The sequence below is a fragment of the Mobula birostris genome, chromosome 7 (assembly GCF_030028105.1).
Source record: "Mobula birostris isolate sMobBir1 chromosome 7, sMobBir1.hap1, whole genome shotgun sequence".
Classification (NCBI taxonomy): Eukaryota; Metazoa; Chordata; class Chondrichthyes; order Myliobatiformes; family Myliobatidae; genus Mobula; species Mobula birostris.
The window spans coordinates 135539554-135557281 of NC_092376.1; the positions used below are offsets into that span (position 1 = coordinate 135539554).

Below are 17728 nucleotides of genomic sequence, written 5' to 3' on the forward strand. Positions count from 1 at the left end.
GCAGAAATGGTTGGCTACATAGAAAAGAGAGGCATGCTGATTTACACTCCAAATAACTGGATTTTATATACTGAGCTAATTGAGCAGTATTTTGAAGCAAATGAAATGCCAATGTAAAGTGAGTATCAATTTTGCTAAATGCATTGGGTTTAAAGGCATACAGTTTGCTTCGAAGTTTGACTGTTGCAATCAAATCATCAGAAATGAGCTTTGCTGCTATTGTATAAGTAATGCAGGATCACTTAGAACCGAAGTCATTGTTGATTGCAGAACATTTTAGGAAGAGATTGTCAATTCAGTGATAGGCTTAATGATGAACTGAGAGATCGTTTAGTTTGTGGAATCTTGAAAGAAGGCATTCAAAAATGGCTCCTAATTGGAAAGAGCAGTTGAAATCACTCTATCGATGGGAACAGCAGTCAGAGAAGCAATTGAGTTGCAGTCAGGAATGAAAGTGCGTGTGAATAAAATTGCAGCATCCAAACAGAAACCAGCCTGGCCAATAAAATTGTGTTACTGTTGTGGCAAGTGCTCACATACACCAATCAAATGTAGATTTGAAGACAAAACCTGTAGAAAATGCAACAATAGGACACATACAAAGAGTATGTCAGGTAGACAACAATAAATGGTCAGCACAGGGAAGAGAAAAGGCTAAAAAATTCAGTTGCAGTTTCCAAAAGAGCATTAATCTGCACACTGTTGAGGAAAATTCTGATAATGATGAGAGCGACACAAGACTGGGTACCCTTGAGATTTACAATGTGAAAACCAGTGGGAGACAAGAGATGCGGCTTATGCAAAAGTGAATTGCAAATTAATTAAAATAGAACTAGAGACTTGTTTAGCTGTTTCAGTTATTCCACAAAATGAGTTTTCATGGCATTTCAAAGATACTAAACTGAAGCTTGCAGATATCCAAATAAGAGCTTATACTGGAGAAAAGGTAACTCCTGTGGGAATGACATCTGTAACTGTGAAATACAACAACCGACAAACCACATTGAGTTTGTATGAGGTAAAAGTAGAAGGACTGGCATTGTGGTGGGTATGATTGGGTGAGACAAATCACTCATTTGCATGCCACATCCCCTGCAATGAAGCCAACTGAAAGTAATGGATTGGATGATGACACAACTGTCTCTATGGTGAATGCCATGACCCGTTGTCCAATAAAGGACAAGCAGGTATTACTGCCAACCTCTGTGCCTCTGGTTGGAAAGCATATTGAGCCAAGGAAGAACCATAGTTGCCCAGAGCAAGCATAGAAGTGATGAAAGCAGTGGTCTGATACAACAGTTTTTGTAGGATTCTGATATGTTAATCAGACAGTTAACTGCTAAATGCAGCTTTGTTTTAAGCTGGAAGGGAGTTCAAGGAGCTTCAGAAAAGTTGCAAGAATTTGGCTTTTGTGAGTATAAAGAACCAGCATACACTCTGTGTGCATTAAGGTTATTGCGCAGACTTCAAGTGGGAAACAAAAAGGTGCTTATAAAAGTAAATGCAAAGACCAAAGCCCAGCTAATTAAATGGAAGGCCAAAAAAAAAGTAGTCAATGGAGGTAGAAAAAGAGAATTTGTCAGATGATGCTGTGAATGAGGAAGCCAAGAGGAGAGATCAGATCATAAAGGGAGCAACAGAAGGATTAATAAGAGAATACTCCAGTGAACTACATGGGCCTTCCCAAGATCAAAATGCACAAGCTAGAAGTAAGAGGAGGGAAGAGATGGAGAGAAAGGAGGAGAAAGAGAAAGATGTGAAAGAGAGAATGAACATGAGCAAGAAAAAGAGAGGGATTGAAATAAATCCAGAGAGAGAAAAGGAAAAGAAATGAGTACAGAGCTGTCAGAACCATGTTATTATGTGTGTGCATAATACAGAACTTCATTTCCCAGTGTGCAATGCAGGCAGTTCACCTGGAACCAGAAATGGTGTTGGTGAACGGGGCACGCTCACACTTTGGCGGGCTGAAGGTCCCAAGTAAAATATGATCAAGCTGAAGCCACAATGTAAATAATTTGGTTCAAGCATTTTACCCACTCAAGTTTGCCTTTGTTAAAGAACAAACATAACGTGGTGTCAGAAGTCAGCATAAGGTATAAATATGAAGCATAAATGAATATCACAAGCAACAAAGAAAAAGATGCTGCTTTTGATAGAGAGCACATTGTGTCTTGAGCTGCCAAGTTCACTGGATTCAACAAGAGAATATCAGGTGAGAGATGCTGAAAATTCTCTCATGGATATCCTAAGCCCTATGCAGTTTACTGCCAACCTAACTGATAACTGGAAATGCTTCAGTAATTTAATATATACTTAGCAGCGAGTAGAGCTGGAGGTGCAGAGGAAAAATTGAAAGCGTCTATCTTTCTACACATAATTGGCGAAGATGCTTTGGACATCTACAACAACTTTCAAATTGATGAGACAGACTTGAAATTGGAGACTCTGATGGCAAAATTTGAGGAGTATTTTGTCCCAAGTAAAAATATCAAGTTTGAGCGATACAAGTTCTCCTGTGAAAAGAAACAAGGTGTTTGCTTTGACCAATACTTAACTGAGCTTCACACACTGAGCAAGTCCTTAGAATTTGGAGACTTTAGAGACTCACTAGTCAGAGAAAATATAGTTTGTGGAATCCCAGATAATGTCCTCAAAGAAAGATTGCTCCAAGAAAAAGACTTAACACTAGAAAAGCCTGTGAATATGTGTAGGGCAGTGGAGACCACACAAGCACAAGCTAAAGAGCTACACAGGGAAGAAACAATAGTGCATGCTGTGAAAACAGAGGGGTAGAGCACAGGGTGTTTCTCAAAGCAACAGCATAGCAAAGAGGTGGAATCAAACAGTAAATACAGCAAATGTGGAGGTAGGCACTTCCCAAAGATGTGTCCTGCTTATGGAAAGTCCTGCAATAATTGTGGGAAGAGGAATCATCGTGCAAAGTGCTGTAAGGCTACCAAGAGAAAGGTGTACACAGTTGCTGAGGAAGTGGAGGAAGATTTTGTAGATTCTCTGCAGTAATTCCATTCATACTTAACACAGGAGCCCGAGTGAATCTGTTGTCTGTGATTGATTACAAGATTCTCAAATAAAGAGAAAAATTTACCCTATGAAGTTAAAATTGACTGGTTATACTGGAGAGAACGTTTCAGTAAAAGGGAACTGTATAGTGACATTCAAACATAAGGGATTGCACCTAAAGGCACCTAAAGATTGTTGAAAAAAGAGTACAGCCAATATTAGGTCTGACTGCATGTGAAAGGCTCAACCTGATGGAAAGTGCTTTTGTAGTGGCTTCACAGACAAAAGGTGACCAGGCAACACTCAGTAAAGAGTACACAGATGTCTTTGAGGGGCTTGGATGTTTACTGATGTAACTTATGAAACTCATAGCAGCATCCATGAGAGATCCAGGGAAGTTATGCAAGAGAAGCACAGGAACTCTACCTTCCATAGACACTCATACCAGCTACACCAGCATGATAGTCAGGATGCCAATGCTGAACAGAGTGATTATGGTGAAGGAGTCACCAGTCTGACTTCCACATCATGCAGCTTTGGTTCAAAATCTGTCTCTCATCAACTTCCAGTCAGAGACAGGAAATCAAAAATATCTCCACAATCCTCTCGAAAGCTGAAGAGGGAAAATAAAAAGGATGATGGTGGGGTGGGACCATACAGACCCAGAGGTCAGAACAACAGTAACAATTTAACACAAACCAACAGGGGGAGTTGCTATCTATGATACATAGTCAACAGAAAGAGCTCAGTGAATTGAGAGAAAATCATTTGGAACTTGTGCAAAAACAGACTGATCACATGGATGTAGTCCACGGCACCTTTATGAGGCACATGGAGTGAATTATGATCACACAGCAAGAACAAGAACAGACACAAACAGATAGGATCTCAACAGAAGGATGTGAAAGAAATGAACATGTAGATCAGAGTCCGAAGGGGATCAGTAAGCCACCACAGACATGGATTGAGATGAATCAGGGAATGCATTTGCTTATGGCAATTGGTTTATGTAAGTATCTTTGTTGGAATGCATTGTGCCTTGCAGGTTTATGAGGACGTACTATTGTGTTTGTTTTCTTCAAAGGGGAAAGCTGTCTTATTATGTGTGTACATAATAAAAAACTTCAGTTCCCAGTGTGCAATGTGGGTGGTTTGCCCAGAAGCGGAAGTGACATTGCTAAATGGAACACACACTCAATCTTGGCAGGCTGAAGTCCCCGAGTAAAATGTGGTCAAGCTGAAGCCATTCTATAAATCTGCAAATTAAAATAGTTCTAGTGTTTTTATCCATACACGTTTGTCTTTGTTAAAGAACAAATATAACAAGAACCACTTCCGACAGTCCCAAAGTCAACTCGTACAACCACCACAAAGGAGGCACCAGAACCAGAGATAGTTTTCACAGCTGGCAAGTAGGGGAATGCCCCTGTCAGGAAAGATGTTCTCCCACAGGAATAAGAAAGCATCCATAGCGTGAAATCTTTTAGCCTGAATGGGGCAATTTCAAAATTTTCTATGTTGTAGATAGGAACGTAGAAATATAGAAACATAGAAAATAGGTGCAGGAGTAGGCCATTCGGCCCTTCGAGCCTGCACCGCCATTTATTATGATCATGGCTGATCATCCAACTCAGAACACCGCCCCAGCCTTCCCTCCATACCCCCTGACCCCCGTAGCCACAAGGGCCATATCTAACTCCCTCTTAAATATAGCCAATGAACTGGCCTCAACTGTTTCCTGTGGCAGAGAATTCCACAGATTCACCACTCTCTGTGTGAAGGAGTTTTTCCTAATCTCGGTCCTAAAAGGCTTCCCCTCTATCCTCAAACTGTGACCCCTCGTTCTGGACTTCCCCAACATCGGGAACAATCTTCCTGCATCTAGCCTGTCCAATCCCTTTAGGATCTTATATGTTTCAATCAGATCCCCCCTCAATCTTCTAAATTCCAACGAGTACAAGCCCAGTTCATCCAGTCTTTCTTCATATGAAAGTCCTGCCATCCCAGGAATCAATCTGGTGAACCTTCTTTGTACTCCCTCTATGGCAAGGATGTCTTTCCTCAGATTAGGGGACCAAAACTGCACACAATACTCCAGGTGTGGTCTCATCAAGGCCTTGTACAACAGCAGTAGTACCTCCCTGCTCCTGTACTCGAATCCTCTCGCTATAAATGCCAGCATACCATTCGCCTTTTTCACCGCCTGCCATACCTGCATGCCCACTTTCAATGACTGGTGTATAATGACACCCAGGTCTCGTTGCACCTCCCCTTTTCCTAAACGGCCACCATTCAGATAATAATCTGTTTTCCTATTTTTGCCACCAAAGTGGATAACTTCACATTTATCCACATTAAATTGCATCTGCCATGAATTTGCCCACTCACCCAACCTATCCAAGTCACCTTGCATCCTCTTAGCATCCTCCTCACAGCTAACACTGCCACCCAGCTTCGTGTCATCCGCAAACTTGGAGATGCTGCATTTAATTCCCTCATCCAAGTCATTAATATATATTGTAAACAACTGGGGTCCCAGCACTGAGCCTTGCGGTACCCCACTAGTCACCGCCTGCCATTCTGAAAAGGTCCCGTTTATTCCCACTCTTTGCTTCCTGTCTGCTAACCAATTCTCCATCCACATCAATACCTTACCCCCAATACCGTGTGCTTTAAGTTTGCACACTAATCTCCTGTGTGGGACCTTGTCAAAAGCCTTTTGAAAATCCAAATATACCACATCCACTGGTTCTCCCCTATCCACTCTACTAGTTACATCCTCAAAAAATTCTATGAGATTCGTCAGACATGATTTTCCTTTCACAAATCCATGCTGACTATGTCAGATCATTTCACCGCTTTCCAAATGTGCTGTTATCACATCTTTGATAACTGACTCCAGCAGTTTCCCCACCACCGACGTTAGGCTAACCGGTCTATAATTCCCCGGTTTCTCTCTCCCTCCTTTTTTAAAAAGTGGAGTTACATTAGCCACCCTCCAATCCTCAGGAACTAGTCCAGAATCTAACGAGTTTTGAAAAATTATCACTAATGCATCCACTATTTCTTGGGCTACTTCCTTAAGCACCCTGGGATGCAGACCATCTGGACCTGGGGATTTATCTGCCTTCAATCCCTTCAATTTACCTAACACCACTTCCCTACTAACATGTATTTCACTCAGTTCCTCCATCTCACTGGACCCTCTGTCCCCTACTATTTCTGGAAGATTATTTATGTCCTCCTTAGTGAAGACAGAACCAAAGTAATTATTCAATTGGTCTGCCATGTCCTTGCTCCCCATAATCAATTCACCTGTTTCTGTCTGCAGGGGACCTGCATTTGTCTTTACCAGTCTTTTCCTTTTTACATATCTATAAAAGCTTTTACAGTCCGTTTTTATGTTTCCTGCCGGTTTTCTCTCATGATCTTTTTTCCCCTTCCTAATTAAGCCCTTTGTCCTCCTCTGCTGAACTCTGAATTTCTCCCAGTCCTCAGGTGAGCCACTTTCTCTGGCTAATTTGTATGCTTCTTCTTTGGAATTGATACTATCCCTAATTTCTCTTGTCAGCCACGGGTGCACTACCTTCCTTGATTTATTCTTTTGCCAAACTGGGATGAACAATTGTTGTAGTTCATCCATGCAATCTTTAAATGCTTGCCATTGCATATCCACCGTCAATCCTTTAAGTGTCATTTGCCAGTCTATCTTAGCTAATTCACGTCTCATACCTTCAAAGTTACCCCTCTTTAAGTTCAGAACCTTTGTTTCTGTATTAACTATGTCACTCTCCATCTTAATGAAGAATTCCACCATATTATGGTCACTCTTACCCAAGGGGCCTCTCACGACAAGATTGCTAATTAACCCTTCCTCATTGCTCAAAACCCAGTCCAGAATAGCCTGCTCTCTAGTTGGTTCCTCGACATGTTGGTTCAAAAAACCATCCCGCATACATTCCAAGAAATCCTCTTCCTCAGCACCTTTACCAATTTGGTTCACCCAATCTACATGTAGATTGAAGTCACCCATTATAACTGCTGTTCCTTTATTGCACACATTTCTAATTTCCTGTTTAATACCATCTCCGACCTCACTACTACTGTTAGGTGACCCGTACACAACTCCCAACAGTGTCTTCTGCCCCTTAGTGTTACGCAGCTCTACCCATATCGATTCCACATCTTCCCGTCTGTGTCTGTGTATAGTAGTTGTATTATATAATATACTGTGTATATAGTTGAAATTCCTTCTGTATGGAGTTGTTTATAGCTAAGCAGGGAGGATTATTGTGTATTTAATACTTCAATAATATTTGGGTAATTTTGCATTTATATATATATTGATTGATTAAGTATTCTTGTTTGTTTAAATAATTATGGGTTATATGTAAAATACATTATTGCATATGTTATATGTTATACATGATGCGTTCACACCTCACTTAAAGTGCACTGAAAGTTACACCCACATTTCAGACTCCTGTGTTTTCCTTTGAATTAGTTTAATGTTTTGAAGTTACAACATGTAACAAGTTAGGAAGCCACGTTTCAACCATATAAAAATTTTGTTTGGCCACACTTAGAGTGCTTTGCTCAATACTGGTTGCCCCATTACAGGAAGGGACTGGAGGTTTTGAAAAAAAGTCCAAAGAAGTTTATCATGATACCTCCTGGTTTAGAAGCTATGAACTGTAAGAAGAGGCTGGACAAGCGTGAGTTGTTCCTCTGGAGTGTTGGCGGCTAGGTGGAAACCTGAGATGCAACAAAGACTGCCAGTAACTTTTCACCCCCAGAATAGAAATGTCACGTATTAGGGGACATGCATTGAAGGTGGGAGGTGGAAAGTTTAAAGGAAGTCTTTTTTAATATATAAACAGTGGTAGGTGCCTGGAACAGCTGCTGTTGTAGTGGTGAAACCTGATGCAATAATGGTGTTTTAAGAGGTTGTTAGACATATGAATGTGAAGGGAAAGCATAGATATGGATCATGTGTAGGTAGAAGAGAATTAGTTTAATTTAGAGTCATGAGAGACTATAGATGCTAGAAACCTGGAGCAAAACACACAAAATGCTGGGGGAACTTGGCAGGTCAGGCAGCATCTATGGAGGGAATGAACAGTTGATGTTTAGAGCTGAGTCATTTCTTCAAGACTAGAAAAAGAGATCAGTTGCCAGAATAAGAAGAGGAAGAAGCCCAAGCTGGTGGGTGATGGGTGAATCCATGTTCAAGGGAAAAATCAGGAAGATGGAAAAGGGGTATGATGTGAGAAGCTGGGAGGTGATAAGTGAAAGGGCTGAAGTAAAAGGAATATTATAGCAGAGAATATTGTGTTTTGCGCAGACGTTTTAGCTGAAGGGCCTATTCCTCCACAGAAGAGCAACAAAATTTGAAAGATTATAATCAATTCCTCTGCCATTTTGTCCATTACTTCCTTAGGCACTTGTCACCACCAATTCAACTTTGTGTTCCAATACTGTAAGCAGCACAATCATTATTTGATACTTTTATCCACTTAATTTCCACTATTCCATCTTTTTTCACGGAAAACAAAACACCGATGTAACAGCTGCTATTTTTCCTTGTCAATGTGAAATTACCCTCTTCATTTCTTTAATTTGCCTTTTGTTCTGTTAACAAATTTATTAAGTTCCTGCCACTTTATCTCCAACCCCTTGCTTACTCATCATATTTTCTTTTATTTCTAATTTATTTCCATATTGCCAGCATTAGAGGTACCACATGATTCCCTCAACACTTCTGTCTCTGTGGGCAAGAATAAGTTAATTTTGTTTCTAAGTCGCTTCTTTCACAGTATTAACATGGCATTGGTGTACAGTAGACTTCTCCTTCTAAATTCACTCATCTTGAAGATCTAAATTATCTTGGCAAACCTAATCTGATTTATATTTGAAGCAGGGTGTTATCCCCTTCTCTACAGCATCCTGCCTAGCAAACCAAAGAACAAACTTGCATTTGCTTCATTCACTTTCTTGAGCCCAAGGTGTCCTAAATGCTTTTGTCATCCATGATTAATTGTTGCTGGAACCCATGCAGGATTTGTTGGGGATGGGTTGGAAAAGAACTATTCATGCTTTGGACTGAGACCCTGCTTCAGAACTGATCACAAACAAGAGAAAATCTGCAGATGCTGGAAATCCGAGCAACACACACAAAATGCTGGAGGAACTCAGCAGGGCAGACAGCATCTAGGAAGAGAATACAGTCGATGTTTTAGGCCGAAACCCTTCGGCAGAACTGATGATTTTTTTTTGTACCCAATTATCAACATTTACAGACACAAGGCTACAATGTTAGTTCTGTTTCCTTTATGATGTTTGCAGCTCAGGAAGTGGAGAGAACTCGTTCTCTCTGAATGTTGCTGTGGGATCATCTACATAACCAGGCTGCAGTTTAAACCTCCACTCAAAAGAAGCTATTCTCAGTTCTACTTTGGTGTACTGTGAGTTATCTGCAGCAAACTTTAAACTTACCAGAGAGTCACATTGGTACACGGGTGTAACAGCTACCACTCATGCACACCTAGTAACTTCTTTCAAACTGCATTTGTAACAAGTGCTGGTAAATCTCATTTGCACTTATGCTACTGACAGAGAGGAAATGCATCCTAAAATTTCATGATGTTTAGCAACTACAACTTTTACTGCAAGAGCTGTAAAAGAAAAGCTATAAAGCTTATTGAGAAGAAAATTTAAATGTACTAAATCTGGTAACTGGACTACATTACAGTTATGGCAAAGCATGTTGTATTATGCTCCTTTTAGGATAATATAATTAATGAACATTTGTCTCTACTAATCATAAAACCGTTAAATTACATGAAAAAAATATTGTTACAAATCTATTTCAGTTTCAAACTGCTGTTTACTTTATCCAATTTCAAGTTTCAACCTGGTATCTGAATGGAGAGAAAAGGAATCAGGTTTATTATTACTGACATAATGTCACGAAATTTGTTGTTTTGTGGTAGCAGTACAGTGCACTGCATAAAAATTACTACAATTTTCAAAAATATAAACAGTGCAAAAGAAGAAAGGTGAACTATGGATTCATGGACTGTTCAGAAATCTTGTGGCAAAGGGGAAAAAGGTGTTCCTAAATCATTGAGTGTGGGTATTCTAGAACTTGTACCTCCTTCTTGATGGTAGGAATGGGAAGAGGGCATGTCCTAAATGACAAATGTTCTTAATGGTGGATGCTGCCTTCTCGAGGTATCACCTGTTGAAGATGTCCTCGATGTTGGGGAGGCTAGTGCCCATAATAGAGTTGGCTGAGTCTACTGCCCTCTACAGTCTCTTTCAATCCTGTACATTAGAGCCTCCATACCAGACTTTAATGCAACCGGTAAGAATGCTCTTCATAATACGTGTAGAAATCTGCAAAGGTTTTGGTTACATACCAAAGCTCCTCAAACTCAGAATGAAGTATAGCCATTGGCATGCCTTCTTTGTGATGGGATCAATATACTGGGCCCAGGATAGATCCTCTGAGATTTTGACGCTTGGGAACTTGAAACTGCTTACCCTTTCCACTGATGACCCCTCAATGAGGACTGGGTGTGTTCTCCAGACTTCCCTTTCCTGAAGTCCACAATTACTTGATCCTGCTGATGTAGAGTGCAAGATTGTTGCTGCTGCAACACCACTAATTCAGTCAATCTATCTTGCTCCTGTATACCCACTTGTTTCCATCTGGGATTCTGCTAGCAGCAGAACAGAACAAGAAGGGTAAGCAGTTGCGGTTTTTCAGGATAATAGTGGCTCTTTACCAAGAACAATCATGGTCATGGAAAGACCACGATCACTGATGTCATATGACAGGGCACATAACGAACAAAAGGACTTGGCTCTGTCTGATCTCTACCTGTATATGGCTTGGTGGGTTCCAATTCTGATGAGAGATCATTGATCTGAGACATCAGCTGTATCTCTATTGATCTGAATCATTAGTTGTATTTCTCTTTCCATAGGCATGGCTTGACCTGCTGAGTATTGTCTGTTCAGAGTGCTTCAATATACTGTACAGCCCATGATCTGCTGGTAAAGTATGATCATCGTAGTGCATAAAATCACAATGTCTGCCAAGTTCAAGTCAAGTTTAATTATCATTCAACCATTCATGAAATAATGTTCCTCTGAGGCAATGATTCAAAACATATTACCAGCAGCACACAACACATAGCAAATACAGCACCTATGGCTTTGACAGCAGGAAAACATACAGTCTCAGAAAATTGAAGCTTAAGTCCGCGAGTGCCACGGCCTGTAGATTGATGGTGCATGGGATGTTGTCCTGGTCCAGTTTCTGTCCACTGAGCGTGAACACTGGAGGCAGCACCAAGCGAACACTGGAGGCAGCAACAAGCGAACACTGGAGGGCAGCACCAACGGGAGAGTTCAGCTCTCAACCTAGTACCGATTTCAGCATGCTCACAGATGCCTCTGCTCTTCCCCACATCCATTGCCTCTGGTGTCTCCTGCAACAGGTGACCCCACAGCATCAATGAAATAGTGAACCGAGCTTACAGTATTCTACATTACCAATGTCCTAAAGGATCTGGGGATCACAAGCAAAATATTCAAGACAAACACTCTCACCTTTTATTGGACCGCACATTGCCTCAGCACAACAACAGTATGCTGGAAGTCCAAGCGACAACACAACAACAGTACACAATAAATCCAGCTCCATCGATATCGAGTAACTTGCTGATGGAGTAGACCTGCAGTAGCTGATGTTCTTAATATCCAGCAGCATCTTGTGATCATTAGTCATAGTCATAGTCATAGTCATACTTTATTGATCCTGGGGGAAATTGGTTTTCGTTACAGTTGCACCATAAATAATTAAATGGTAATAAAACCATAAATAGTTAAATAGTAATATGTAAATTTTGCCAGGAAATAAGTCCAGGACCAGCCTATTGGCTCAGGGTGTCTGACCCTCCAAGGGAGGAGTTGTAAAGTTTGATGGCCACAGGCAGGAATGACTTCCTATGACGCTCTGTGTTACATCTCGGTAGAATGAGTCTCTGGCTGAATGTACTCCTGTGCCCACCCAGTACACTATGTAGTGGATGGGAGACATTGTCCAAGATGGCATGCAACTTGGACAGCATCCTCTTTTCAGACACCACCGTCAGAGAGTCCAGTTCCATCCCCACAACATCACTGGCCTTACGAATGAGTTTGTTGACTCTATTGGTGTCTGTTACCCTCAGCCTGCTGCCCCAGCACACAACAGCAAACATGATAGCACTGGCCACCACAGACTCGTAGAAACCCCTCAGCATCGTCCGACAGATGTTAAAGGACCTCAGTCTCCTCAGGAAATAGAGACGGCTCTGCCCCTTCTTGTAGACAGCCTCAGTGTTCTTAGACCAGTCCAGTTTATTGTCAATTCGTATCCCCAGGTATTTGTAATACTCCACCATGTCCACACTGACCCCCTGGATGGAAACAGGGGTCACCGGTACCTTAGCTCTCCTCAGGTCTACCACCAGCTCCTTAGTCTTTTTCACATTAAGCTGCAGATAATTCTGCTCACACCATGTGACAAAGTTTCCTACTGTAGCCCTGTACTCAGCCTCATCTCCCTTGCTGATGCATCCAACTATGGCAGAGTCATCAGAAAACTTCTGAAGATGACATGACTCTGTGCAGTAGTTGAAGTCCGAGGTGTAAATGGTGAAGAGAAAGGGTGATAAGACAGTCCCCTGTGGAGCCCCAGTGCTGCTGATCACTCTGTCGGACACACAGTGTTGCAACCACACGTACTGTGGTCTGCCAGTCAGGTAATCAAGAATCCATGACACCAGGAAAGCATCCACCTGCATCGCTGTCAGCTTCTCCCCCAGCAGAGCTGAAAGATGTAAAGAGTGAACAATTACACTTTAGGTTGGACCTGGAGTGGCTGGAGTGGCTCGAATAATGTTACGAGCCAGCATAATCCTAACCCTTTACTCCCTATGTTAAGCAGTGATATCCCTGGAAAGCCCTCAATTTTCCCAGGAAACTCTAGAAATTCTGCTGTAGTAATTAGATCCACAGCACAATAGAATTTTATAAGAATAACAATTGTTTCATGCACTTCCATTTATTCCCAATGTTATAATGGTGCTTTTGGATCATCCATACATACAATATGAAATGCACTGCTGAATGTCACTTCAGCTAAATTCATTCACGTGTGCATGGCCCAAGGATATGCCCACCACTCATGCAGAAGCATCTTTTCACTGTGAATGCACAGCCTGATTTGGCAGCAGTTAAACAAGATCCGTCTAAGCACAGAATTCTGGCACTAGGAACTGGCTGCAGGTAGGTGTCCTTTAAATTGCTTCAGGTGTCATTGAAGAACATGTAACTGCCATGCTATTGGCTCCATATGTTGCTGGCGACTTGGAATGGATGACAGGCTGTCTGGGAACTAGTAGACCAGCTGTAGCTGGAGCCTACATTTCTACCTTTGCTTCCTTGCCAGTACTTTTCCTCATTGCTCTCTTCCTTCATTCCTTTAATCACAAATATTACACAACTGTTTGTCTTGGATACAGAATTTCAAAGCTTCTCTGGGTGAAGTAGTGTCTATATTCAGCCCTAAATGTCAAATGTATCATTTTGGGACTGTTACACCTGGTTCTAGACAAACCTGCCAGTGTATACATCAGATTCACATCTACCATATCAACCTCTGATAATGTGTACATTTTTGTGAGATTACCTCTCATTCTTCTAAATTTTAAAGCATTCAGGCTCAGTCTGCATAATCTTTGCTTAGATGACAACCCACGATCCCAGGAGTCAATCTGATGTACTGTACCTTTGCTTTTCTCATTTTATGATATCCTATGGGTTGAGAGAGCAGATCTCAAAGGTTTCAAAGGTACATTTAATGTCAGAGAAACGTATACAATATACATCCTGAAATACATTCTCTCCACAACCATCCACGAAAACAGAGAAGTGCCCGCAAAGAATGAATGACAGTTAAATGTTAGAACCCCAAGGCCCCCCCAGCTCCCCCTCCCACATGTAAGAAGTAGCAAAGCAACAATACCCCCTCCCACACTGGCAAAAAAAAGCATCGGCACCCACCACCGAGCACTCAAGTGTGCGGCAAAGCATCAATAAAGACACAGACTTGAAGTACCCCAAAGACTACTCATTCTCCTGGTATTCAACATACCACAGGCTCTCTCTTTCCATAATAAGGGAGAAAGAGGTGCTCTATTTCACAACGAGAGGGGAGACATAACAAACAACTCGCTGACTTATGATGTTGAAAGTCTGTTGCATTGCTTTTTCTGAGCTCCGTGCCCAAAGATCTCAGGTCTCTGGGCACATCACCAAAGATCTTCCGTATCCCATGAACCCCGGATTCCTGCAGAGACACCGACCTTTAGTCTGCCCATCTCCAGAAGAGCCATGAGATCCTGGAGCTCTGAAGGCGAGCTAATCTCTTAGTCCGCATCCTTGGCTTATCGAATAATGGCCAGTCATGAAACCCCGAGAGCGGGTCCCATTCCTGCAAAGGACAGAAGTCAGCGTGTAACTCCAGGTCAGGGTCTTCAAAAGATCCCTGAAAGGGAAAAATAGAGATAATAAAGGTGGAAATAGAGCTGTTTCTGAAGATACAAGCAAAGGAGTTGCCGTTAGGCACCAACGTCTCCTCCGAAACTCCTCCTCCTTGAGGATCTGTGCACAATATTTCAGCTATAACTTCACCATGGCTTTTGCTTAAGACTCCAGCACTGCTCTCAGTGACACCCATTATCACTGCTTTCACAGTTTTTAAATGAACTGTTTATGTGACACTATGTCAAAAATAAATAAAATACACTATGTACAATCTGCAAGTGAATCAAAGCTCCAGGAGGATCAATTGGTTGACTGGAAAACTCAAAGAACTGAAGATCAATTGCCTAAACACTGCTGTACAGAATGTAACATAAAAATCATGGGGGTATTAAAATTACTATTTTCATTTATTTTGAAGATAATATGTTAATTTGGAAAATATTGGCCATGAGGTGGAGGGAGAGGAATGGTTAAGTGGATGGAAAGGCAAGAGACTATAGATGCTAAGATCTGGAGCAACAAAAAAACATGGACTCCTGGAGAAATTCAGTGATCAGGCAGGATGGTAACATTTCCCTCCCCATGTGCTGCTTGGAAGGTTATATGATCAAAGTTACAGGTGTTCCAATAGTGTAGATAATCAAATCCTCCTTGGTATCAAATTTGTATCACTAATGGGTCTTTCTCCATCTGAATTTTGGAAACAAATGCCCAGACTAAGAGTACATACTGCAAATGATTCCAGAACTATCAAGCACACATAAGCTATTCCTTTGGGCTGAATATAATTTCTTCACCATTTTAAAGACTCAATTATATATCAGCTGCTCTTCATACTTACAAAGTAAAAATTTCAAGTTATTTTGTGGTTCCCAAGAGCCTTCATAACTAAGTATCAGGTAAATTGCGCAGAGCTTTTTTCAAAGACTGCTTTCCACTGTTTTCATTTGCCTTTTTTTTTTAAATTCTGCTTGCATTTTTCTTTTTTTTTTAATCTATTCTCCTCATTATCCATGGCTCTGAGATGCCCAGAATTTCAGAGATTCTTTATCATGTGTCTTCTGATAGCAGTGACATTAAACTATGAATCTTTATTGAAAATGAGGAGAGGGAATACAAATGAAAGGATTATGCATACACTGCAGTGATTGAAACACGACAATTATATTGCTGAAATTACTCCACAGCATTGGATATGCTTTACTAAATTGCTGGACTAAAATGCTTGTGAGGAATTTGATTTCATTTGTTATTGTGACAAAAGTCATAACACATCAAAGCAAGGCTATCCACACTCAATGACATTTGACGAATAATAATAATGTAATGATTACTGTGAGGTATTGTGTAATAATTTAGAGCTAGGCTGAGGAAATTAACTGTACTGTCAGAAAGATTACAGGCTCCTATTTTTCTGCTGTTGTTGTAAATTAATGTACTCGTAAATATTAGAGAACAGTCATGCAAGTATGTGATGTGTTTAGCCACTAATGTGGAGGAGTACAAGCTGGCAGGTGCCAAGTGAGACCAGGTGAGACTGTCCTCTCATATTAGATCTTTTCTTTAGTCCTTTACTTCCATTTATCATCTCCCAGCTCCTTATTTCATCCATCCTCTCTCTCACGCACCCACCCACATTCCCCCTCACATAGTTTCACCTATCACCTGCCTGCTTGTTCTCCTTCCCTCCCCCCACATTATTCTGCCTTCTGCCCCTTTCCTTTCCAGTTGTGATGAAGGGTCTTGGACCAAACTGTCAAGTGTTTATTCCCTTCCATATATGCTGGCTGGCTTGCTGAGTTCCTCCAGCCTTCTATGTCTGTTGTTTGACATTATCACGGCTGCTTAGGAGTAAAGTTCTTCCAATGGGTGATCTACAGGAGAGAAGGTAGAGCATAATGAAGAGTCTATACCATAGTGCACAGGGCAGGAGTTTCACAATCCATTTTTTTTCAACTTAGTCAGCCATTAACATTGTTGTAGAGATGGCAGAAAACCTGTGCAAAGATTCGAGATATACCAACTAGTTGAGTGGTGTCGCAGCAACATCCTTGCACTCAACATCATTCAGACTAAAGAGCTGATTGTGGACTTCAGGAAGGATAGGATGACAGAATACGAACCATCCTCATAGAGGGATTAGAAGTGGAGAGAGTGAACAGTTTCAAGTTCCTGGGTGTCAAGATCTCTGAGGATCTAACCTGGTCATATCGATGCAGTGAGAAAGAAGTCAAGGCAGCAGATATATTTTATTAGGAGTTTGAGTCACCTAAAACACTTGAAAACTTCTACGGATGTACCATGGAGTGCATTCTGACAAGTGGCATCACTGTCTGGTGGGGAGGGGTGGGGCTACTGCACAGGATCGTAAGAAACTTCAGAAAGTTTTAAAATTAGTCAGCTCCAACTTGGGTACAAGCCTCCATAGTATCCAAGACATTTACAAGGAACAGTCCCTCAAAAAGGTGATGTTCATTACTAAGGAACCTCATCACCCAGGACATGCCCTCTTCGCACTGTTACCATCAAGAAAGAGGTGTAGAAGCCTGAAGGTACACATTCAGCGATTTAGGAACAGCTTCTTCCCCTCTGCCATCTGATTCCTAAATGGGCATTGAACTCATGAACACTTTTTTTTGAAAATTATTGCTATATTTGCACTATTTTAATTTAACTAATATATAAATATATATAGTTACTGTAATTGATTTACTTATTTAATCTTTTTCTGTATTATTATGTATTGCATTGTACTGCTGCCGCTGTTAACAAATTTCATGACATATGCTGGAGATAATAAACCTAATTCTGATTCATTCCACTTTCACCAGACATATTTAGGCTAAACTGCTCCTTCTGAATATTCAATCTGATTTAATATCAAAATGCTATTCTGATTTAACAACGTTGTGGGTCGTGTTTCCATCCTTTTATACAATGTCACGGTAGTTTTCTAGTCAATATTTGTGGCTAACTTAAGTGTATACTTTCATTAGCCATATCAATCAAGTTTATTGTTTGCTTTATCATAAATTATAATTTTGATAGTAATTGCATGACTCCTCAGCATTCTCAAATCAATCAGAGAAAGGTCTTCTGAAAC

At 41.0% G+C, this 17728-nt stretch overlaps 1 protein-coding gene across 1 annotated transcript in view; it reads left to right on the forward strand.

Moving 5' to 3' along the window:
* The first annotated feature begins 1097 nt into the window (after positions 1–1097).
* unc5a (unc-5 netrin receptor A) overlaps positions 1098–17728 on the forward strand; it is a 337030-nt gene continuing 320399 nt past the window's right edge. The window contains exons 1-4 of the mRNA XM_072264606.1: positions 1098–1187; positions 1881–1980; positions 2321–2792; positions 7645–7739. Coding sequence (XP_072120707.1) covers positions 1098–1187; positions 1881–1980; positions 2321–2792; positions 7645–7739 — 757 coding nt within the window. The remainder of the gene's footprint in view (positions 1188–1880; positions 1981–2320; positions 2793–7644; positions 7740–17728) is intronic.